Source organism: Cyanistes caeruleus, chromosome 8 (assembly GCF_971803275.1).
Source record: "Cyanistes caeruleus chromosome 8, bCyaCae1.hap1.1, whole genome shotgun sequence".
Taxonomy (NCBI): domain Eukaryota; kingdom Metazoa; phylum Chordata; class Aves; order Passeriformes; family Paridae; genus Cyanistes; species Cyanistes caeruleus.
The window spans coordinates 25,162,349-25,188,183 of record NC_141708.1 but is presented as its reverse complement, the minus strand read 5'-3'; the positions used below and the strand labels follow the sequence as shown (position 1 = coordinate 25,188,183).

The 25,835-nt window shown below is 38.1% G+C and overlaps 1 protein-coding gene across 13 annotated transcripts in view; it reads right to left on the bottom strand.

The window, feature by feature from the left end:
• Nucleotides 1-417: 417 nt before the first annotated feature.
• The window catches only part of LOC111931016 (pulmonary surfactant-associated protein A-like), a 48,413-nt gene continuing 22,995 nt past the window's right edge, over nt 418-25,835 (bottom strand). The window contains exons 6-16 of one of the 13 annotated variants that reach the window (XM_086901170.1): nt 24,944-25,084; nt 21,612-21,699; nt 20,930-21,040; nt 18,565-18,735; nt 12,889-12,984; nt 12,315-12,440; nt 6,971-7,101; nt 5,184-5,322; nt 4,051-4,128; nt 3,086-3,301; nt 418-470 (exon numbers count right to left, since the gene is read on the bottom strand). In XM_086901170.1, coding sequence (XP_086757296.1) covers nt 463-470; nt 3,086-3,301; nt 4,051-4,128; nt 5,184-5,307 — 426 coding nt within the window. In that variant the 5' untranslated portion in view covers nt 5,308-5,322; nt 6,971-7,101; nt 12,315-12,440; ... (3 more) ...; nt 21,612-21,699; nt 24,944-25,084 and the 3' untranslated portion in view covers nt 418-462. Of the gene's footprint in view, nt 471-2,754; nt 3,302-4,050; nt 4,129-5,183; nt 5,323-5,777; nt 5,945-6,970; nt 7,102-7,346; nt 7,369-9,000; nt 9,164-11,578; nt 11,689-12,314; nt 12,441-12,888; nt 12,985-17,220; nt 17,270-18,564; nt 21,041-21,611; nt 21,700-24,943; nt 25,085-25,835 lie in introns of those variants that run through there. The other 12 variants (XM_086901160.1, XM_086901161.1, XM_086901165.1 and 9 more) reach the window with 12 other exon arrangements.

Below are 25,835 nucleotides of genomic sequence, written 5' to 3'. Positions count from 1 at the left end.
AATTTCTTCACTTGAAGTAGGGATTGATGGGGGCTGCTGTGAGGTTTTTGAGTGCTCAAAACTGAAAATACAACTTCTAAGCTGAGAAAGCTAATTAAATGACACCATTATAAAAGAGGATATCACCCTAGACCAGAGACAATCCTCTCTGAAATAAATATCCATAATTTTTATGGTTAAAGTCTTACTGTTAAACATATTATAGTAACTATATGCAATTTCTCTTATGTGAAACAAGATTCACTTGCCTCAATAGGGTTGGAATTTTTTGCCATCTTTTTACTTGTACTAGGATCTTGGTTCTTAAAAACAGCTTCTATAGCATTTGGGGAATAACTAATTTTCTGATTTAAAGATCTTAACTTTATGTTGCACTTCTGTAGCAAATTATTATAAAGGAAGAAAAAAAAAATTAACCTCTATTTTCCTGTTGTGGTTGTTATACATCAGGAGTATTGCTCATTACGTTTCTAAGGAAAGATTTTATCAAAATTATTTATGTTACCATAGCAGAACACAGCAACAATTTATTTTGATTCTTCATGTGCCCAACCTCTCTGTCCATTAGAAAAAAGAATTTATCCATAAATGGAGAATTCACATGTTTCACAAAAAATAGGCTGAAATGCTGTTTTTTCAAACAGCATTTGAGGGTACAAATTGATAGGGTTATACACCAACACATCAGAAAAATGCCATATCAAAATAAAAAATATAACAGTTTCTGGACACTTCTTCTCTGTGGGACTGCAAAGAATAATCAAGTAACATTACAGATGAAGTATGAACTATGAAGGGGAAAGTACTGTCTAGCAGTTCTCTGACTGGATCTGAGGAGCTCTTATTTTTCAATAAGATAATAATGCTCTGAGGAGCAGCATGTATGTGTTTGATTTGGTTTTCTCTCCTTTTATCAATGATAATGGCTAAAACAGAAGAAATTGGGCTTTTAGAACCGGCCTAGATACTTTGCTTATTGGTGTAATAAATACTAGCCTGTGACTGGAAAATAAAAATCTTATTTTTCTTAACTGGATGAAAAACACCCTGGTGTCTTGAAGTCTAAATCTGTTTAGATATAGATGTTAAAGCATTTGTAAGATTTTTCACATTAAGGGTCTTAACAAGAGATGTCTACAGTCATTTTGCAAACCCCAATGTGGTAGAAATAATGTTTTTATTAACTAAAGGAGTAGGATGCCCCAAAACTAGTTGGAGATACATGTAAATGAATATGTTTTTTCTGTTCAGAGAGTAAAAGATGATGTTGGTAGAGATTTTTTAGAGGGGAGGCTTTGGTGACTTTTTGTGACAGGTTTGCTTAAAAAAGAAAAACTGCATAGTTAGGCTCAAAAATTGCTAGTGAGGTTTGCTTACTAAAATACTAGTATTTAAGAGGTAGTTTTTGTAAACCTTCAACCTTTCTAGCAAATATATTGTGGCTGGGTCAGGTCTACCCCCAGGAAGATTAAAAGGTATAAATTTAACCTTTTTTCTCAATGTAACCATAGAGTTAGAATTGCCATGGCTCTTTTGGCTGAAATGGGATCATGGTCATAGGTCTCAAAACAAGCTGCTTTGGAAAGCACGTTCACACTTTGAAATCTATCCAGCATGGTCCTGGGTGTGCTTTTTCCATTTCAGAATCCCAGTCTGCCCTCTTATCAGTTGGAGTGCTGCATGCTACTTGGAGATGGATCATGCCTTGCCAAAAATTTGCCAGGGCTTGAAATGAACAGGACTAGATCCTATCTCTGCTCCTCAGGGGAGGCTTGGGAACATCACTGCCCAAAGTCCAGCTTCCCAGGGGCTTCCTGCACAGAGCCAAATGTGGGGGAGGAGATTGTGTTTAATGCATGAATTTTAAAGCTAGTGCTTTCTTTTGTTTTCTCCGTCAGGAAGTGTGTAAATGGCAGTGGATGAGCCTAGGACTCCCTCACTGCAAGGTGAGAATGTGAGAATTTGCTGCTTGTGGTACTCTGTTCTGCTCAGCTGTCCCTGCTCACCAGCTGCCCAAAAGGAGTAGCAGTGAAAACATTTTGTGAAAAGGTGCTTCTTGCTCCTATTTGGAGACTTGAAGTCTTTGTGATGTTGCTTGCTATAACATCAAGAGAGATGTCTGTGTTTGAACTGATTGAACTTCCACTCTTCCCAAAGTATTTTGTGTTTTGCTCAGTGTTTTGGGAAAAGACAAGTGGCCTTCTGACACTGCAATCTAATTTTCTGAGGGAATGAGCTGTTTTAGCAACAAAATGCAATCTTTAGCATCTTAAACACTCTGTCTACTTGAATTGAGTGCAATATCTTTGTGTGCTTTATACAGACTAGATTCTGAAACTAGAAAAATTGATAGTAAACTGTAGTTACAACTGTAGTTGTAACTGTAATTGTAACTGTAGTTACAGGTAGTAGTAATATTTTTATAAAATGAAAGGTGGATGCTAATGAATCAGTGAGTGGTTCAATGTGATACAGCACAGGCTCTCTGACTGAAAGTGATGTCTAGAACCTAAAACTGTAATTGCTCCAGTGAAGTCAACCTCTCTCCACCTCTTTTGCGGCAGAAACTAGTAAGTACTTCAAAACACTTCCAACTATGATGCCACGGGCAATTTTAACTGCAGCATTTCCAATATCCCAAGTCAAACCTTGGAATTTTCTCTAATCTTCTCAAAAGTATGGAGACAGGCTGCCATGAGAAATGAATTCTGAGGTATTCCCAACCCTCCAAAAGGGAGAAACACATCAGGCACATCAGTTCAGGCACATTTTAATCATGTTAATCACCTAGCATATTTGGCATTTTACTAAGGCTAAAAAATATCACAATATGATTAATTTTATATTTTAAGATACAGAGAAATTGCAATCAACCTGAAACACAGACACTTCATTATCCTCTGTGGTGGCTGAAAGGCCATTCTTTAAAGCTGGCAGATTGTGAGACGATACATATTGCATTTTTTGTCATTCCAGGTGCCATCAGTGTACATCTCCACACATTTCTCTCTCCCTTTGCTGTTAGGCTCATGCTGGTGCCAGTTGCTATAATTCAGAGGCATGCCATTTATATACTTAAACTGACCTGAAGTCTCCCCCTTTCTAATGCCCAAGTAGGCATATTGGTTATGCTGTTTCACAATGTCCATAATAGCTTTATTCTCCTCTTCGTTCCTGGGAGCTGCAAGAGTTCCTCCAACCTCTTCACAGGATTGTAGTGCAGATGCAAAGTCAGCTTTCTTTCCATTGCTGGCAAATATTTTCTCTCCTACTTTTCTTATTTCCCCGTTCAATGCAAGCACTGAAACATGAAGAGTTAGCTTTGTAAATTTTCTGTGGCATACTGATGTAAAAGCAAAGGAAGAGAAATCAAGAGATTTCAAGAGAAATCAAGAGAAAACTAAACTAAAGAGGAAAGTAAAACTGCTAAGAGGAACAGAGGGATAAATTGAGCAAAGGATGAAGAGGAGTGAAGATCTTTAATTTTACCCATTCACTAACTGTTCACTAAATGTATTTCACTGCTTGTGACCGTCTGTCCTTGTCTCCAAGACAAGGATGTCCCACCAACATCTGCTAAATATCAGCCCTGTTATATTTTGTGTACTTTGTAAAGATCAGTGTGCTTCAAATTTGAGCAAGGGAAACAGAAAAATTATAATAGTTTTGTGAACCCCTTTTCAGTACAAAACAATTTACCACATTAACATTTACCACATTTAACAATCTGGTTGCTGATAGAGAAAAGAGGTACAAGCCTGAGTTTCCATTAATCCATGTGGAAAGTGCAACATCAGTTAGCTGGAATATTTTTTAAAATAAACACAATTTTAATAAATGTGGATTATGATTGCCAAGAGGAATCTGCTTCCCTCCAGGACAACTTGAATCCTGACTTCCCCTGCTTGGAATGAGAAAATAGAGTTTTGGGATATGTAGTATCCTTTCCAAATGCAGTTTCTTTCCTGCAAGTCGTGATTCTGTAACTAACTTTGCCTACTGCACTTAAAACTGGCTGTGAGCTGAAAAGGTTACAAGGGGAAGAATTACCAGATTCAAGTTGGAAAAGTCGGTGTTTCAAATTTGCTAAAGCATTGTGGCGTTTGGCAGCCAGAGAATCAGACAGACCTGTGCAGATAAAAACAAAAGTTATACAGTCAAGCAAATTTCCTAGGCTGTGCTGCTAGGAAAAATCCCCTGGATAAAATAAATTATTTTCCAGAACTGGCTTGCAAATGTATTTTTTAACATCAAGTGTAAAATAGATATTTCCCCAGCATTTTTTCACACTGTTGTTAATATAATGTATTAAAGCAAACTAATCAAAACATCCAATCCTATGAAATGCTGATAATTCCACTCTTTAAAAAAGAAACTGAAGCTTTATAAGTTGAAGCCTTTTGTTAGTTATATCTGTGAAAATGTTTTTGCCGAAGACAATTTGTTTAATCCTCCTACTTGGTAGTGAACTGGCACAAGGGATACTTGAGGAGGAAACAGTTTCTATGGCACCATGTGATTGTCTTTCTCAAGTGCTGGGTGTATGCTTTTTGTTTATCAATGGGAGCCATAAACAGTGGTAGTGGAAGGTTTTCTGGATAGTGAGTGGAAAACATCCAGCACTGCTTGCTAAAGATGGGAAACCACTGTAAAGGTAGATTCTTTTTTTTTCATACCACTTTCCACAGGTAACAGAGGTCCTACATGTAGAATAAAGTCATTAATGTACTCCCATGATCATAATCCACAATTCAAAATTGAAGCAAACAGCAATGTAGAAGCACAAAAGGTTGCTGCATTCCCGAGCCGCAACATTGCAACTCCTCCTGCACTTCACACTCCATTAAAACAACCCCATATGTGACCTAATACAGGGAGTCTGGGAATAATTCTGATAGTGCTTTAGCCTTGGCAGCAGACCTGGAGAAGCCATTTCTACATACATATACATAATATGTATATGCTGGAGTGTTGATAAGCTGTTCAATTCTCCTCTTCCCCCAGAACACTGAGGAGACCTGCTTTTTAGAAAAAAATTAAACTGCCTATTTCCTCCATTCTCTTTTCCTTCCTGTGCTTAACACATCTACTTCCTTGAGAGCACGTGTCCTTTTGTGTTATCTGTTTCTAGTCATGCAGCCTTCATGGCACAGGTATCTTGCCAAAGAGGCAAGTTTGCTTACCTTTCAGACCATCTCTTCCAGGGATACCAGGTAGCCCAGAAATTCCTGGACATTTACTCAAAGCATGGCAAGGCACTAACACAGCAGCCAGTGCTATGAGGATGGAGGATGAGTAAGACAACATGATTTCTCAGGCCAGCTGTAAAAAACCCACACATTTGTCAGGCAATGATTCTGTAAGAAATTGTAGACATTGGTTTACATAGCTGCACACTCCTGCCCCCCACCCCCCATCATCCCTTCTTGAAATTTACATTATTTCCTTGTTTAAATAAAATTTATAATTCAGGTGTAAGAGATTTCCCAGATTTATTTTGCAACCACTGTGTAGCTTATACACAAAACTCTTTCTAGACTGATAAACTTGGAATGGTGAAGATAAATTATCCCTTTCACTGTCACTGACTATATGTTGGATTAATCCTTGAGAAATGATAGGCTCAGAGGTAACTGATCTCACTTAAGCCATCAGTCCTTGCCTGCAAGGACTGTAATCACTCAGTGATGCATAGGATGCTAACCTGAAAAGCAAATCTCTTACAGAGGTACTTGTAAAGTTTGGGAGCTTGTTAAAGCCCAGCATTATCTAAGTACCTTTATTTGGCATAAAATGGTACTCTTTTACACATGGGCAAAACTTTATAGCTCAATTGACATTCTTATCCTGTTTTGAACAAAATTCCATGAGCTTCCAAATGCCAGTCAATCTTGTAGAAAATGCATTTTTGCTGGTTGGCAATAGGCTTATTCATCTTTTATCCCTACAGATAAAACAAGAAGTAGGGTTTTATAATCTTAGTGCTGAGCTATTGTGACTAAAAAACATTTTAATGTGGGTTTACAGCGGAGTGAGTGGGTGTGCTGTGCAGCTGTGAAACCTGAAGGACTATAAGATACTCTGGCATAGAAATATCTAGTTATTGACATCATTCAGTGAAACTAACAGGAGATAAAAAGAAAGGTTCAATATGCCAGAATGGGTATCCATTTCCAATGGGGTGATGCTCATTGGTTGACTCATACAAAACAAAACTTGCTATCCATTACTTCACTTTTCTATTGGCACAAATCAGAGGATCCTGTACCTGCTCGCTCTTAAAACCTTCCATCTTTTTTTAAAAATCAGCATTCACACATGCTAGATTCTAAATCTAGCTCCACTTAAAATTTAAACTAAAAGCTTAGTTGTCTTGAATGCTGTGAGATTATTAACACCTAGGTTCATCAGCTATAACAAGGTATTTGTCATTATATTTCAAAGTATATATGCCAAGCAGAATCAAAATATCAGTGTAGTGTCATTTATTAAATGAAAAGAAAAAAATTAAGATTTAAAAAATTTAAAAGAAAAAATATTGGTTTTGTCTTCCATATTGACCCTGCTATAGAAGACTCTTGAGATTATTTTTAATCTGCATCAGCAGCAACTTGTTTTTCTAGGGGACTGTCTCATCAAAGGCAATTTAATGTGACATACCCTTGAATACACAAATATCCAATTATGTCATAAATTTGCAGCACATAGGGATCATAAATTTATAGCATCTGTTTAACTAATAGCAGTATGGTTGAGAATTTGCACTTTAAAGAATGCAAAATCAAATCCACCTGAGAACACCTGTGCAGTATTAAAGGTGCTGTTGAGTTTTGTTTGTTGAATCTGAAGCATCTTGAGTTGTTTACTGAAGGCCAGCAGACACCTCTGGAAATACTGGCCAGTGACTCAGAGAGAGCAGGTTATTAAAGATCCCAAGAGAAACCTAGCTTAGGTGGCTAGGAATACTTACATCCTTGAGATAAGGAGATGCAATTACAATGTGTACCCTTTGCCTGGTGATGATCATTTGGGGAATTACATTTGAATGGACTACTGCATCCAGCTCATAATTGGATTATGATGCAGAGTCAGACTCCTGATCTGTTATACAGCAAAATGGAAAAAACACAGCTCTTCAGTTTTAATGACCTTCATCAGTCATTACTATCTAGTGTCCTTCAGGCTTCTCCTTATCTACTAAAATTGCTAGCATAAGCAAAGTAAAAAAATTACTAATAAAGGGAAATTTAATTTTTGAAGGTAAATATGACCACAGAAATCAAAAGGAATGGGTTTGCCTTCTAGCTGATATTCCTTGTGATTTATTAAAAGGAAATTCAACTTACCCTTCTGCTTCAAAGTGAAATGAAAAAGCAGTTCACACAAATCCCCTTTATATAGTGTCATGTTTGTTAAATGATATGGCTGAAGTGGAGACTGGATACTGAGGCCACGAATGAGCTTTTTCAGTTTTGCTGACATACGTGTTATGCAAATATTGAGTTCAGTTTTAAGGACTGAGAAATTTCTTTTTTTTTTAACAAAATAAAACCAAAGTTGTAGAAAATGCAATCCAGAACTAACAGATAACCCCAGATTCATAGACAAAAAATATACAAAAACATGAAGTAAGTTTCAGCAATTCTAGGTCATATTTAAAAATGTTTGTTGTTTTGTAAAAGCAAAAAATGGTAGATGACCACCAGTGGCTCTTGTAAAAGGAAAGATACTCTTGTGGTTAATCTTAGGGAAGCTTGGTACCTTCCAGGTAGTCTGACCCAGGGAAGCCTGATACCTTCCAGGTAGTCTGACCCAGTAATCAGAATTCTAAACCTTGCTTCCCCTCTCTGTATCTGATGTATTTACCTTAATATAGTTTTCTAGCTATGTGTTAGAATGCTCAGTGTTTCCACGAGCTTCTGGTCTCTCTTGCATGTACAAGACAGCTGATCCTCTCTTGGTCAGAGATGGATCTTGGAAAAAATCTGTACACATGCACAAAATTCTCAAATGGACATAATTTTCAAGAAAAAAAGAAACCAGAGGGTTTTCTCCACTTGTTTCCCAGAAATAAATATTGGGAGTTTGTAACTTCCTTCTGGTTCTGATGCCTTCTGCTCTAGAATGTTTGATCCTAGATGGGGTTTGTTTTATAAACCTCAGCAAGCCAACACATCAGTGCTCTCTTAAAGACAATATGTTTTCTATTTTTCATTTGCATTTTACTAAAATTATTAAAGTTTTGTCACCATCTCTAGTGTTATTATTTCTGAATAATTCCAGCAGGATTCACACCTGCAAGTTAACGTTTTTAGGCTCTCTGTTCAGCAGTTAGAGATTTTTAATATCAACTGGCTGACCTAGCCAAGATAAAATAGCAATGCAGAAGATACATTTAGGATTCCCCTTAGATCTAGTGCAGGCACTTAAATTCACTTCCATTCACAACTGTGAGCCTTGTCCTGCAGTTAAAATTTGTTTAGAATGGTCTGTTCTCCATCTCAGAAACCCATACAAACAACAAACCGAGGGCAGATCAGGTGTCTTTCCCAGCAAGTGATCAGTTAACACTGACAAATGTATGTTATAGACAATCTAGCTTCAAAGTCCTTCCTCTACCAGATGGGCAGCAGAGCACTGAATGCAATTAGTCCTTTTACAAGACCTCTCACCCAACCAATGGAAGCTATTTCTCTCTGTAGTCCAGATGAGGAAGATGTAAAAAACTGGTGTTGAGTGCATAAGATGTGGCTTAGACAGTACCCAACATATATTTTTTTTTTTTTTTCTTCCAATTTCTGTTGGAGTTTGGAAATAGCACAGATACCAGGCAACTGAGCACAGCCAAAGACACAGGAAATTCTGCTTCTGGGTGGAAGCAGACCTCTGGGGTACATAGGAAATTTCTTCAATTCTAGAATACAGTGTAATTCTAGATTGTGGATTCTAGTAATGGATCCAGACTTTGACAAGCAATATTTTAAACTACTAGGTGCCCACTTTTTTTGGGACTGTTACCAGATCAAAATCTCATACAGATCCAATTTCTAGGCAGCTCTGCAACAGTGGTAAGGGCTAGTTTTTCTGCTGCATCAGTGCATATACATGCAGCTCTAATACAAGAACATGATGAGTCTCTGGAGATTTCTACAGTTTCTTCAACCTAAAACAGTTAATATTAAAAAAAAAAATAAATTAAGGACTTGAAAACATTAAGCAGGGAGATCAGTAAAGCTCCACTAGCTATTGTCTCTGTCTATCTATGAAAGTGTAGCATGAGCAAAACCTGGCTTATGATCTAGGAAAACCTTATCAATTATTATCTTTTACCAAACCTTTTGAAGAAAGATACATTTGATAACAGTTGTTCTCCCATGAGTCAGATCATACTTACACAATGGAATCTGATAAGAAATCTAAAACATAATCCAATGTGCTAGATTACTTAGTCATTAAATTTACTTTCCTTAGTTATGCGGCAGAGAATGAGGGAAAACAAACGTGCTCAAACAAAGAAGGAAGTAAGTAAATATATTTTCCTGCAACCTAGCATCCCTGTAGAATAGCTACAAGGATGGGAATTCTGAATTTTGCAGGTAAATCTGTGTGGTAATGGCTGAAGGCCTTTAGCTGGGAAATACCCATAAAACTCAGCCAGGAAACTTTAATGGTTTCAGTGGACCCCAGGTACTGCATACCGCTTTCTATCATTAGGAAGAACCATAAGAATGTTAAATATGCTGTGCTGACAGTGAATTAAACTTAAACCCTTCTCAATATCAGCAAAGGAGAACTTGGGGGGAAAAAAGGAATCTGATTTTCAAGGTGTCAAGCAGCCAAAAAGACTGCTGCTTTCTTTAACAGCTCTGCATGCTGCCCTCAAAAAACTAACTGCCAAGGGGGTTTCAGAACAAGAACTAATTTTATACTGCCTTTAAGCCTCTCATTTTCAGAACACAAGGTAAACTCTTTCACATAAAATAGTGATGTGTACAGCCTTGCTTGTTTATTTTAGCAATTTGTGAGACAATAATTTAAAATGTGTCACTGTGCTGCAAGTTCCGGATATTGACTCTGAGCGAGTCCTTGGCACAGCAGCTGTGTGGTAAGCAGGTGTGGTCAATTCTCCATGTTTGCCTCTTTTGAAACAACAGTAATTTCTTATATTTTTCTAGTATTTCCACTGTAATTTATTTGCTGAGCTTTAAATCATACAGAGTTAAGCATCTGTAATTACTTTTAAGAGTCTTCATTGGCATCAGCTTAAGAATTCATCAGCAATACAGGGCAGTAAATATATGTCAACTCTTAGGTCACAAAACAATCCAATAGGTGAAGTGTTACCTCCTCCCCACCTGCAATTTAATTTTATTGACACAAAACTAAACAATAATATGGGAAGTTTAACAGTCCCCCACCTTTGGAAAATAAGAAGCACTGATAAAATAGTCTGTATGCTAATTTACAGTGCATTGATCCAGGAATGGGAGGAAAAAAAATGTAGGCAGTGTGGCACTTTATCACACTGCTAATAGTGAAAGAAAATTCTGCTGTGTGTGCCCTAGACCTTAACTTGAGGATAAACATCTTACAGGAAGAATGAAATTGCTGATGAGACATGTTTATATTGATGAAAAAGCCATGGCATCAGAGAAATACTGTCAGCTCAGGCATATAATGTTATTTTGGGGAGTGGATCCCAGGGAGATTTCTAGGTTTAAGTGTACACAGGTGGATGGAGAAAAAGAAAGAATACTGAATATAGATCATGAGTTTCCAAGCAGGAGACAGCACAGATGAGGAACAGAGCTTGGAGTGTTGGATCTTAAAGAGCTGGATTCACCAGACTGAGCTGAACAGCCCATGCATAGCCTTGTTATTCCAAAGTATAAAAATTATACATTCAAGACAAAAATATAAATAAATAGAAAGGAAAAAATAGAAAAAAAAAATAGAAAAAAAAAAAGAAAAAAAAAAAAAGGCTTCAAGCAGACCCCAAATCCCTTTCAATCTATCAATTTTCCATTCTAGGAAAAGCAATTCAAACTTTGCTATCAAGAAAAGAGGTGACCAGGTTTTCAGTTTTTCTTAAAAAATGTCATGGTTCTCTCCTGCCAAAGAACGTGCAAGTTAAACGTGTTAATAGAACTTTTGTTTTCAGATTATATTATATTCCTTCTCTCTCATATACTTGAAATAATTGATTTAAATACAGATATCAAAGTGGTCTCTTGGGTTTTATGAAAATGATAGGTGTGTTGCTACAGTCAAATCATTTTGACTGAACTATTGTTTCTATGCTTTGAATTAAAAAAGGAGAAAATCAACTAGAGCACACTAAAACAAAGGCATCAAGCAGCTCTTGCTTTGACAATAATAGACTTTTTGACACAGACTTCTTCTTTCCTTTGGGCAGAACAAAGTGCTTTACCCTTCTCCCCATATTCTTTATCCAGGTTTGGTAAAAATTTTGGCCATACTGTAAAATTAGCTTCTGGCTTGTTCTTTCATAAACAGAAACCAGAAATATTTCACTCTAAATTTCCAACCTTGTAATGCTTTCAAATCTTCTTCTTACCTGTTTCAGAGCTAGAACAACTAAAGTTTAGAGACATCCTATTCCTAGGATCACTGAGAAATCTTGTTGGTTTGGTTTTTTCCCTCGGATCTTCAATTCACCTTTGTATCCTGTAGGATTACATTACAAACTCTAATTCCTCCTTGCATCTTCTGCACCAAGTAGCAGGAATTTCTCTTACAGGAATACTACACAACAGTATGGGACATGATTCCTACTCCTTGTTCAACAACACAACAAAATTACTTGCTGCAGTGTCAAATAGGTGTGTCATGGTGGAGTAACTATTGCCTTCTTTTACTGGAAACAGTGCAAAGAGTAATGCTGGAGGTGTCCTGCCACTTTATGTTCCCATAGAGAAGAACTAGACTGTTTACCTTCCATCAAAATTGGTAATAGGAAGCAATTTATGCCTGAACAGCCACTGGCCAACATTACCTTGGAAACGTGGGCTTGCAATTCATATCTTGCCCTTATAAATAGCCACATGGCTCTTGTTATCAATTTAAAATAATCTAGCCTGATGATAGAAAAAAAAATGCTACCAAGCTCTTATTATGTTGTTATTGCTGGGGAATGGCTGTGTTATGTCTCACTGGAAAGTGTTAGAGCATATGTATCCAAAAGCATTGACACTGTTTTATTTGCAATTGAAATTCAAAATCCTTCAGAGAAACTTGTTGTTGGAAACACATGGCAGAAAATACAGAGTAGCAAAGGAAAATAATAAACTCACCAAGCTGCTGTTAAGGTCTGATGATCACAGTGAAATGAAGCTGCTTTGTATTTTACTGAAGAGACACAACCATTAATGAAATTCCCAGCAAACACCACCTATTGTGGTTTTTATTGCTGTTATGAGCTGAAAATTAAGATAACAGGTGTTACAGAATTCTACTTTTCACAGATTTTTTTCAGGAGAGTGAACACAAAATTCTCTGTGTTTTAGCTGGTTGTGTTGTTGGAAGCATGTAGAGCTTAACATACCAAATCTGCTTCTTTTGCACATTTAGATTATAATCTGTGCAAAAGCAGAGGAGCATTTTCCAGCAGACAGCTAGTGAAGTATGTCATCGTTTCAGTTCCCCTGAAAAGCACAGATGCTGAGCACTTGATGGGTCAGTGAGGCACAGCCCAGCATCCACCCAGCTCCTGCAATTCCTCGTGGTGGTTCTGTGCTTCATCCCCAGGGGAGCAGCTCAGGGCTGGGGGCTCAGACAGCAGGAGCCAGCAGGGTTGCACCGAGCTGGAGTGTGCTGACATGCAAAGGAAAGCTGTAAATGCCCAAGGAAGCAGATTAATCTCCTTACCTTGTATTGATACATCTCAGCTGGCTTGAAACTACTTGAGGTCCAGTTATTGCAGAGGCTTCAGTGCAGAAATATGGGAAATATCTTGGAAGGTTCCTGCAAGGGTAAACGGGAAAAGCTCTAGTTAAAGCCCCTTGAAGTTCATCTAATAGACAAAACCAAGGAACAGATGAAGACTCAAAGAAATAGAAACACAGCAAAGGGGAATGAACAGAGTTCTACACCCTCTGATTCTCTCTCAAGAGATGGGAAGATCTTGAATGTTGCTTGAGGCCAAAATGACTCAAACTGAAATTGTTTAGTAGGTTATTAAAACACAGCAGACTTAACTTGAATGACAAATCAAAGAGAATGTTTAATAACTATGAGAAATATAATAACCATGAATGTCAACTACTTAACTAATAAAATATCGTTTTGCTATTCCATGGGGGTCACCCCTTACATCCTTTATACATCTTTATATGTAGTTTAGAAGATTTAACACTGTTTTTGTTAATAAGACAAGAGAAACTCTACACAATTATTGATAATCATTTCAGCTACCTATTCTAGTATAAAAGATATCTTTTATAGTATAATGAAAGTATTCATTATCTTTATTTATAAATCAGTTTTGGCACTCCACTTGGATTTGAGGACTCATTCTAGGCAGACAGGAACATGCTCACTTCCTAGGAAAGGGAATCTACGCAAGAACTCTTCAAACGTGCTCATTTTTCAAGTAGTCTCACTGTTTGTCTGCCTTACCAGAGCGTCCCAGGGACCCAAGGTAGAGAACAGGTTCTCCCCAGCTGTGCCTGGGCTCAGCCCTGCCCTGGGTACACTGGAGTGCCTCTTTCACAAGGTCAGGCCACTGCCATTGTTCCTGTGGACAATCCTCTAAAGCTGAAGTGACTTTGATTATTAACTTATAAAATTCAGCTTTCAAAATCTGGAGAACAACTGTGCTCCTAAATGTTTTGGTACCAGTGTCACCATGCTGGTAGAGCATTGCACTTCTCTAACATCTATTTTTCCACACAAATGGGGCCCAGCTGTTTAATCACTGCCATCATTTATGGGTTTTTTAACCTTTCTGAGGAACATTGTGACTGTTACAGAGATAAATAATGTAAACTATTATATTTTCAACAACTCACACAGTTTGCCATAGTAAAGACAAAATTCTGAAGTATTTTGAGAATATTTGACAAAAATGAACTTTAGGACTGCAGCATTCAAAACCATTGGAGAGCTCCCAGTAACCTGAGACCAAAAGTAATATATAAATTTCAGTGAAGTGATATATAACATACTTAAGCACTGTAGACACATTTGAAATATTTCTTAAATAGCTTTTATAACTGCTGTTGTGTCAGGAGCTGAAAATTTTGTCATCCAGTGTTGCCATATTGTTGCTAACACTTAATTCCCACTTATTAAAAATACAGGTTTTGCTTTAAGATAGAATTTAAAACATAATGTTATAAAGAAACAAACATTTTCACTTTGCTTGTAGAACTTTTCCATTGAAAGGCCTTTAACTTTTTTTTACCATTAGTCATGAAAGCTAGAAATGCACTTCACTTATGAAAATGAAAGATGACATTCTCCAGAGGGTGGCAATTGCAGCTTGAATTTTCTACTACTACCATGCAGTAGAAAATAACAGCCCATAGAAGACCATCAGAAGCTTCAAGTTAATATTTGCTCCACTGGTTTTTGATGTAAATAAAATATCTACTTAGCAGGCTTAGGAAGTACTATAAGTAACCCCCTTTTTTTTCATTTTATTTGCAGCTGTAGAATAGAAAGGTAAAGAGGTAAAAGGATTTAAAAAGTACATCACTTCCTCCTGTTTTCACCATGCTTTTGTGAATTTGTATGGTTGCTTAGGCAGGGTGGAGAGGGTGTAAGGGGATGGAGGAGTTAAAAGCTTGTGATCTGTAGGCAGTGTAGTTCTGATCAAACCACTTCTGAGTGGGACACCTTTACAGAGGTGTCACTGGATATGTAAAGTGCAAAATAGGAGATAATCAAGAGAGCAACTCATGCAGACTATATGATTTTGCTGAAGAGGTTTCAGGACCTCCAGCTAAATTTGGTGAAACACTGTGTCCATCTCAGTTAAAGAAGTTTGTATGGTTCAGCTTCTCTACATAGAAAGAAAACATTATAAATGTGCTTGGGTATAATTCTTGGGGCAGGATGGAAATTTGCATGGAACTTTTTTCCTACATAGCTGAAGCACAAGGCAAAGGTGGCCAAGTGTTGTAGCACAACCCTGCAGGTGGGAAGGAGGGGAAAATATTCTGTTCAGGATCCTCCAAGTAAGCCCAGGCAGACTGATGAGGAAAGGAAGAATGAAACACTGAAACTGAGGCTGCTGCACTGCTGAGCTAGTGCAGGTCTGTTTGCATGAATCCCAGTTTAGCAATCTCAGACTCAAATCAGACACTTAAATGTGGCTCGGCTGCTGCTCTCACATTCTGTGTATTTAGTCCAGCTGCTTGAAATTTTATCTGAATTTCAACATCCTGGAAGAGGATGCCAACCAGTTGCACACTCTAGAGTCTTCCTCCCACTGCAAATATGCCAGAAGTTTCTTGCAGGATTAGCACACAGGCTCAGTGCTGAGGGACAAACTGTGCCACTAGCTGAAGTCATAAACAAACCAGAGCTCACAGAAAGCCAGGAAAAAGCTCTTACAACTGTCAGCCCTGAAGCACTGATCTAAACAGCTCAAGCTGCTGGTGTCTGAATCTTCACTGGGGTGACAGGCCATAAAAAGAGATTTTAACTGCAGGTGCCTCAGGAAAAAAGTCATTTGTGCTACAGAGAGCACAGAGTATCCAGTCCTGCTGCTAGTGTTGAGAGGTTTAGCAGAGCTTAAAAGAGACACAACTGTGCCTAGGTTTTCAGGCAATCTTGCATTATTTATTCCCCTGAGCCTTTTTGGCCAAACTGCAACCCAGGAATCAGTTTTCATTCCTTAGGTCTCCAGGTACCAAGCAACAGAGGAGAGCTATTTGGTAGTGCTAAAGTCACAGAGCCCTGAATAAAGCTTCTCCTCTGCATGCTTAAGCTGAAGAGTTTGATGCCTTCACAACAGGAAACAAGCCACAGCAAAGAACACACTTCTCTGCTCTAAGTATATGTTAACCACCTGCCCCCCCATATTTGTAAGTAAAAAATAAAGCAGTAAATATGAGTTCCTACTGATTGAATGGCTTCCTGTTTGCACCTTGTAGTTTCCATTGAAAATTGCCACTTGAAAACTAAAGAGAATGAAAAGAGCTTTTCAATGATTGTGTTTTTTCACATGTGACAGGATAGCTCTTCCTGAGCCTGCACTTAACCTGAAATTGTGTTTTAGAAAGATAAACACAGGAGCTTATTAAGAAATGATGTTTTTGTCCTGAATTACTTAGAAGCTCTGTGGAGGTCATATTAGCACCATATGAGCTGGTTCTAATCAGGGCTGTAACAGCAAATACAGATTAGTTTATAATTAATGCAAAATTAAATGGTCACCAGGGATGCTGATTTAAGCCTCCTGGCTTAAAGAACATAATTTCAAACTCTTTCTTTTTAGCACCTACTGAAGAAAGGTGTTCCACAAGGAAGAAAAAGTGTCCCTAACATAAATGATGAAAAAGGTCAGAATATAGGGCAGATCTGATAACACCTTGCTGAATTTAAAAGTTCTAAGTAATATGACTCAGTAAGAGCTCATTTTCTATTTCTAGGTGTGGTTCGTGCCCTGTGGACTTTTGTCCAGCCTGAGATCAGGCTGTTCCTACAGGCTTCCAAGATGTCAGACTGCAGCATCACCATTCTGCTCCTCTGAGCTCTGGCTCAGGACAGGAGAGTTTACCAGGCAAGCCCAGACTAACAGAGCTACACTTGCACAGCCACTCTTCCAGAGCAGCTCCATTAGAGATGGATTTTCACCAGTTCCGTAAAGAACAGTTTGGTTTTCTCAAATGAAAGGGAAGCTGGCAGCTTCCCTTCTGCACAGGAGGTGTTACAGCTGGGGGAGCATTTCCCTCGAGGTGGTTTACACCAGGGCAAACCTACAGAGCAGGAAATACTGGAAAGGAGAAGTGACACCAGAATGGAGCCTAAAAGCATAAGGACTGGCAGTTTATTTCAAGAAGCGCAGCTCAGATTTTCTATAATAGACCCAATCCTTGCTGCCAAATATGCCTTTCCTGTACACAGCCTGGTTAAAAAGTTAATTATCTGGTAACTTTGGACCTAGGAAACTGAGCACACTATAGGAATGTTTTCTCATTCTGCTTTTGTGAGCTTCCAATGTGTTTAGCATACGAATACTTTTGCACTTACCTGCAAACCATTTTATTGTTTGTATAGATCCCATGTGAATGAAGCACACTGCTCTCTGAAAATAAATGTTAGCTTAAGGTTACAGAAGCTTCTTAAATTTCTCAACTCTGTTGGATATTAGCTGGGAAAAATAATGTAAAAATCAGTCTAAATTACACTTCAGAGCTGAAATCTTGAGAAAGTGGCTGATACAGTAACCAGGAATAGTATTTCTAAAATAATAAAACAGTTGAAAGAAAACAACCATTCATATCTTCAAAATATGACTCCTTTTTTTTTTTTTTTTTTTTTTTTCAAATCAGTAGTTTAGTCATTGCAACCTACTGGCTGATGCACTGGGGGCAAAACACATCACTTCTCTTACACAGCTCCAGATGAAAATGGTCTCAAAACCTTTCACAGTGGTTTTTGGAGACAGTCTCAAAATAGACTTACATAATCATTCCAAATAAATGCATTGGAGACTGAATTATCTCTGATCCCTAAACCCAAATACATCTTTTAAATATTGCACCATATCCTGTGTTTTTAGGTAATAAATATTGATTAAAAACTTCCAGGCAAAATTTTAAACATTCTGTTTTTCATAGCTGCAGGACACCAATTAATGCAGAAAAGGAATGCCGTTCACTTGAGAACTGCAAAGACACTTTGCCAGTAATGACAAGGAGGGAATGAAGCAGATCAGCAGATAAATCATACTCTGGAAAATTCATATCCTTTACCAATTTCAGTAATTGCTTTTTTGCTGTACCTGTATAACCTAGTGCAGAGAAAATAAATGTCATTACTTATAAAGGTAGACAGGGAATATGGCAATGAAAATAACAGCTATAAAACAGATGAGCTGGGCATCAAATGCTCCTTTGTACAGACACATTCCTATGCTCCCATGGGTCCATAACTTGCCAGTGTAGCCACAATCTTTCTCTCCATAGAGGCACTTAGCTTAGTCTTAAACTAAGTGGAAGACAAATTGAAAATCTGTTCTTCCATGGTTAAACACTTACAGCCTTCAATGGAAACATTTTTCTTAATTGTCAGACTTGTAGTACTGGGTTCTGTTGTCATGATATTCACTCGTTCCTAGTTAATACAGTCCATAATTGCATTTTTGTAGTTCACTTGAGGTGAAAGAAGCTCCCATCAATAAAAACATAAAAGCCTATAAGATCACTTCTCTCACATTAAGGACCTATCACATAAACAGGGCATTTTGCTTTTTTTTCTGCATGAGCTAAATTCCACTTGGAGAACATTTCAGTAGCAGGCTTTTGTATTTAATTTAAAACAAAAGGTTTCTCCTTTCCACTGCATCTAAATCTTGATTTATATCTCCTGTACCTCAGCTGATGCCTATAGATTTCCAGAAAACATCATCTTGTTCTCTTCTCATGATTTTCTACTGCACACAAAGCAACTTGGCTGACTGGTTTACTGTTTTATTCCTCTTTGTAGTTACAGCACAATTCATTTTCCAATCACACGGGGAGAGCAGCATGAAAATAGCTGAAACTTCAAAAAAGAAATTATTTCCATGTCAGTAGCTACTGCAGTGGACTTCTGTACTCAGAGAATAAATACCACTCTAGGCTCTAAGTGATCATTATCAGTCAATTTTAGAACTAGAATAAAAGTGCCCCAGGAGCAAAGGCATCACTAAATGCTGAAGAAACATAGGACCATATGGCTGTCCATTATTTACATCATAAAAGAATGTATCAGAAGCAGCATTTAGACAGTAATCTCTCCAAGTTTACTGCTCAGCTCAAAAATGAAATAGAGACAAATTTTTCATTAGTTTCAAGATTATTAAAAAATGCTTCCCTCATGCTGTATTTATGGGGAACTCAGACAGAAAGAACCACTAGCCTGCTGAGCATGCCATAATTTACTACCCTTATACCACTAGAATAAACATATTTTAATACTTAATGATTGAAAATATGAAATCTGTATTTTAACAGGAGATTCAAAACTGAATGTCAAAGAGAGAACAACTATAAATACACCCTGTTTCTGGGTATTCCAGGCCCCTTTTAGGGGCACAGCACAAGTACATCCACCATTTTACCAGGCTGAAATGTAAACTTACCTTTACCTTACCTTTTTTGTGTCTATTTAATTCAATCTCCAAAACCTGTGCTTTTGTTTCCAAAGCAGTTACTTGTCTCTGCCAGTATAAGCGGGACGTGAGGCTGTTATTTAATACTTTATATTAAAATGACTGCACAACAGCAGTACCAAAGATGCTCTGCTCTCCTGTAATCTGATGCCACGTGAAAGAGATATTTGGTTTCCAGAGCAGAAATCACAGGCCACAGTGCAGATATGTTCAGGGAATTTGTCCAACTGGGAGTGCCTTACCCCTGACCAAAGTGAACACTTGGATAGGCTTTGAATTCTCAGGGCTGCCAAAGCCATCTTCTCTGTTCAGAGGGAAAAGCCCAGTTCTCAGAGGCAAAACACACATGTGAACATTTTGAAATTAATTAAAGTTGGAGTGAAAACCACATGGACAGGCAAAAATAAGAGAAGACAAAATGCTGTTTATAATATGAGATAAAGGGCTTGGTATTTCACTCACAGAAAACAACTGGCTAGTGACTCATTCCAGACACTCTCTTTCTCCAGTCCTGCTGGGCAATCTCATCTCCTGTGTAGCAGATGGTTTAGTTTTCTGTTCCTCACATGTGATTCTGGAAATCACACCTTTCCTCAAGTGATGCTATAGGAATACCAGACACTAACACAAGTATTTTTGGGGAACAATACTACAAGGCTGAAAACCAGACTCATAGAAATATGAGCAATTTATTTATAACTTCCATATTCTACTTCTATTCCTCTCTCTCCTTGTGGTTCTAAAGTTCCTTTTATTCCTGAAGGTCTCACTTTTCCAGGGAAACTCTATAGGCCTCTTGAATCTTCTAGAATTTCATTTTTAAAAAAAATCATTCAAAGGTTTCTAAATTTTTCTCCCACTGTGTTTTCTATAGTTTTGAGAGAACACCAAACAGTGGCTCCTTCCCACCTGTCGTCCCCCAGGAAAATAAAAACATCTCAGGAAAATTGAATTATTCCCATGGAAAGCTTCATTTGCTAGGAAATGCATTACTTTGATGAAAAAACCTTTACTGCCTTATAGCACTGAAAATCCAGTGAAGTAAATGCCCTTGTGCTGTTGCAGAGGTACACATTCTCTTAAACCAGAAAGCCTATCTGTAATCAGCTGTAATCCAATCACACAGCACAGTATATGATCTAGAAAATGAGCTAAATCACAGCATTATTAAGGATTCCTCTCTGGAGTGTTTGTTGAAAGATACTGCTGGCTTTACTTATTTCAACCATGGAACTGCAGAGGGCACACTGAGAAGTGTGTGGACCAGAAGATGCCCATACAGAATATCCATGTGTACCACTGAAATTTTATGTCATTGTTCATCTAAAGTTATAATGTTGAGACTTTCTTTGTGGCTGGAAAGCAAGCACCTAATTCCAAGGTGGGTGTTATGCACATGATGGCACAGATGGGATATGGCAAGAAAATATACAATTCCATATGTACTTATTAAGAGTTTGGGCAGAAACTGATTTGGCAGCTCAGGAGAGAGTGTGGCTTGGTTCTGCCACGTGGCAGAAAGTATTTGTGGATCCATTTGCTGTTTGCAGCAGCACTTGGAAAAAGTTACCTGGCAAATCATACCTTGGGGGAATTCTGCTGTTGGGGCATAGAGAGTATGAAGCAATCAAGTTATGACCATCAGATTAGGAGGCAGCTCTAGCAAGCATGATTTCTGGTTTTGAGAGCTGGCCCCTGGAAAGAAAGAGCAGTAATAATTTAGTAGGATATAATAGGAAGTGATTCAGAGTACAAATGGTACGATCAGATTAAAATCTCATTACATCTCTATTTTATGGGCTGCTGTGAAAATGTATAATATTATTTTTTATTTATTAAAACCAAGTATCTAGAGTGGCATTATAAATGCAGAAAGCATGTTCAGCTTCCTGAAATTTTGCACAGCCTACAAAAGGCTAATGGGGGAGAAGAAAAGGAGAGAAGTAAAAAAACAAAATTAAAGATTGAAGGAGGCTTGAAACAAGAGTAAAGGAATGATTAAGGAGTCAAAATTACAGCATTTGTAAATGGTCATATCTGTTCACCCTTTGCACTTTTGGGACCATCTCTAGCTGGTAAGACACTGGCTGCAAGAGCACTGAACTTCTGGGCAGGAATAGATGTGCAGATTATTCTGTGCTAACTGTACTTCTCACTGTTAGCAGTGAAAGAAAGCCAAAGAATCACTGCCAAGTCCATAGATCAGGGACGAATCAAACAGAGTCATTTAATAAATTTCTCCATTTGCATAATTTTGAGGGGTTACCTGGGAAATACACTCCTCTCTTCAGGCAAAACAGATAGTGTCTGAACTATTTCATGTAGTCCCTGATTGTATGTGTATATTTTGAAACCTGGAAAGAAACAATCAAGCTTATAACAGTCTGAAAGCCTTGAGGTCTAATGAAAATATCTAATATCACAACAGTCATTAATCTCATCGTGCTACAAATTAATTTCAGTGTTTTGTTCATTATATGCCTACATTTACAGCATTTATCTTCATGCCAAATGAATCATACAATATTCCAGTTGAGGATGAATCCTCAATAGCTCATTGTGTGTCTGCTGGGACTCTTCACACCTGTCAGGTAATGCCTAAGCTCAAAGTGATTAAGTGCTTCTCTTATTAGGATTTCTACTACTTGCAAATAACCACAATTTAAAGGAAAAAAACCCCTCAACTATGTTTAAGCAGCGCTGATCTGAATGCCTCCTCTATTTCTCCTTTCAGACCTTTTATATTAAAAAGATGCATTTCTCCTCAGCATTACATCTCAGAGCTGAGCTCCTTATGGATTCCAAAAGATCTGCAATCCTTTGCTGCCCTCTCGGAGCAGAACAGCAGTAAGAGACAGCAACATCAGAAGGTAAAGCTCTGACAAGCTGCACCACCATGATTGCCCTTGTTTTCAATTTGAATGTCAAATGAGAGGCAATCATACTTCACATATTCTCTTTAACTGAAAAAACCTCAAAATTAAACTACCACAAACGTGAGTTGACAAACTTTTATAGTAAATAAGCCACACAGTAAGTCAAGCGGCTTTAGTTTCTCTTAATTTCTCCCAGTTCTACCAGCCAAAAAAAGAAGCCTTGGGAAACACCATTTGGTTGACAGATTTGGGTAACAAGAGAAAAATCAAATCCAGCATGAATTCTGCTATTCACCTCAATTCTTTATTTTAAGCCTCAGAAAAGATTTCCCACAGAGAGCATCTTCCCCTGTAAGGTTTCATCTGATGAAATACCAGATAGAGTATAATCATTAGAATATTACTGTAAGAACATTATAATTAGGATAAAAAGCAGAGGTTAAGGAGCACCATTTTTCTATATTATTCTTTGTGCTTATTCCATTAGTCTCCCATCAAATTCTAGAGCAGTGGCACACACTAAAATATGATAAGGAAGGTATTTAGCTAACTAGTATAACAAACTTGAATCCTGGTTTATATTTCTTATCCAATTTCATGAACTCCAGACAGATCTTAACACCCTCTAAGGATTTCCTTTTGCTGATTTGCTATACTATGTTTATTATCCAATACTAAGGAAGTTGACATTGCGGATATCTCCCTTGAAGGTAACAAGACAAAGATCAAAATAAAATAAAACTTGAAAACAAATTGCAAGGCTTCAGATAAGTCCTCTCCCTGCAGAGGTTCAACCAAGTCACACAAGTCTCTGTTGGTTTTGCCAGCCAGGAGCTAAAATCTATTCACCTCCATAGTTTTCCAGGGTGCTCCAATCCTTTATCCTAGAAGAGCCCAAGTGCCTGTTTACACTTTGGCAAAATGGTGGCAGGTTTTCCTAGCAATTAAATCACTTTCCAAAGCAACTGATGGCAATTAGCACCAACAATGTTTAGATAAAAAAAAGCAAAATACACCAAATTTCTCACAAAAATTGAATAAATCTAGGGAGCTGAAAAAGAAAAAAAATAGGTTTTGCAATCCATACTTATATTCATAGAAGGATAGAGAATTCCACGTGGAGAATCACATTGTGTGGATTTAATGACAGTGTTCAGGTCCCTATTAGATATATATATTAGATAAAGCTTGCACAGTTTGAGATTTCTCAGCAGAGACCAGAATTAGGCTTTGAAAGATGCCTTGAAACTTATATTTAGGAGGTAGCTAGTTTGGAAGGTCCTTTTCAAAGACAGAAGTCTCAGGTAATTAATTTTTCCTCCTTAAAATATGCTTTAAGCCATGATTGACACAATGTAGATGATGGCAGAGAGGTGAACCTGGTGAGGCAGCAGGAAGTTCTTTTTCCAGACCTAGTCTTGGAGGTGACAGCTCCTGGTCATCAACTCAGAAGCTCAAAACCACCAGACAGCAGAGGACAGCTCTGTTGAATCAAAGTCCTAGGAAACCTGTATTTACACACAGACTACTCAGGGGCAGGGTGCTCTCAGACTGTGAGATTGCACCCTCCTGACAGTCCTCCTTGTCAGCTTGCTGGGGAGCAGCCTACAAAATCCTCTCATCACTTCTGCATCAGCCTGCAACGGCTGCCTGGCCCCAGCACAGTCAAATACTTATTCCAGCAAAGGAAATCTGTTCCCAGCACCTTTCCCAGACCTGCTCACAGTGAAGCTTTGCTGCACCACCAGCTTGCCTGGCAGTCAGAACAACAGAATTCTGGAGAGAAAAAGTGAAACAGAAACTGGCTGAATTTTTAGCATGAGGACTAGCCAAGGAATATCCTCTACATTTCTACTCAAAGCTGTTATTTTGTGCTTTGCTTTGGGAAGAGGTTGCTCACTGGCTTATCGCTGTCTTGCACAATCCTGATGATTGCCCACCTCAGTCTTCCCACCCCTATTTACAGGGGCTGCATTTGGCATTCCAGGGGTGAGCCCTTTGCTCTTTGCCTGGCCTTGGGCAGACATTGGCTGTGCTACAGTGCAAATGAACAACCCAAGAATCAACTGCAGGCACTGAGTTTTGACTGTAAGGTTTTTCCCCTTTTTTCAGCCAGTGGATATATTTTTCAGTAACCTAGGAGAGGGAAGGTTATTTGAGGCCTGTTTTACTGCAGTGACTGCCTTTCCTGCAACTGGCAGTGCCCAGATGGCCAAGGTTCCATTGTGTGGACATGAAAAGTACAGTAGCAAGAACAGTGTGTGCTAGGTAGCTCTGCAAAATTAATAACGTAAAATTTAAGGCTGAGGAAGAGACTTTTCAGCAATTTTGCTTGCAGAAAAATTCCTTACTAAGACTAAGGTCTATTAGATGTTTACAGCTGCAAAAATTAAAACTCTCAATCCCTGCAGCAGTGTCAGGAGGGGTTTTGTTCCCAGGATCCCCTTTCTGGGGCTATTATACTTTTTTTTTAGTGGCATAAGAGAGAGAAGTTACAGGCTGTCAGGTTGCCTTGTATCTTTCCTATGCAAAAGCTAGGATAAATTTAGTGTCTGTAAAAATATAATGAACAAATCAGTTCAGAGCAGTGCTACTTGAAGGACATGATTTGATAAAAACATTGTAGAGCCAACATCATTTAAAAGAGATTTGGAATTAGAGGTCTGTTGTTTTTTGGTTTTGATTTTTTTTTTTTTTAATAAGCTGAAATTTCCATGCTGACCTTTGCTGTTTTGGCCAAGAAACAGACGTGGGATCTATCTGCTGTCAACACAGGGCATCCAGGGCTCAGCTTGTAACCTTGTAACCCACAAAAATGTCTGGTTTGTTGTACAACTGTTGAACTTCCCTGGAGACTGCTTGCCTGCAAAAGCAGAAGTATGAAGGAGACAGGATTGCCAGCAATTTCCCCACCCCTAGGTTCTCATCAGGTCAAGACATCATCTTGCTGAAACATGATTCTTCCACACAGCAGAAATTTCATTAAACTCTGTCAGACCCAGCATGTTTATATAAAGTACAAAATTTACAGGACTATTTTAAGTATCTGCATTAAGTGACAAAAAATCACAAGGGCAGGTAGCTTAGTATTCACAAGCTACTAAATGTTTTTCTTAGTTGTAATTTCTTTTTCTATCTGCTTATCTCTACACTTCTATCTGCTCATTTCTCTATCTTCTCTTTATCTAGAATTACTTGGTTCTGATTCCAATTTTGCTTACAGATTTCCTCTCTATTTAGATCCTTGAATCAACCTTCTTTCTGCCTACCATTCTTTTGGGGGAGTGGTCTTATGTCTGCACATTCTTGAATATACAGTGAAACTCTGTGGATTTCCTTGGAGAAGGAAGCAGCTCAGCACAGGAGAACACTTGGCTTTTGAAGTTTCAAACTTGCCTTTGGAGCCATCAGTTTTGAGTATTCTTCACCAGCAGCAATATCATATGGGAATAACAGAAGTGGGAACTATACCCAATTATTTTCATCACAACATAGCAGGGTGACAGCTCCTAGACACTTGCAAAAGAATATATGGCTAAACCACTGGATAGAAATTCACAGCTATCTCACTGATTCACTTTGATGTCAGACCATCAGAGTGCTTTTATTCTGAA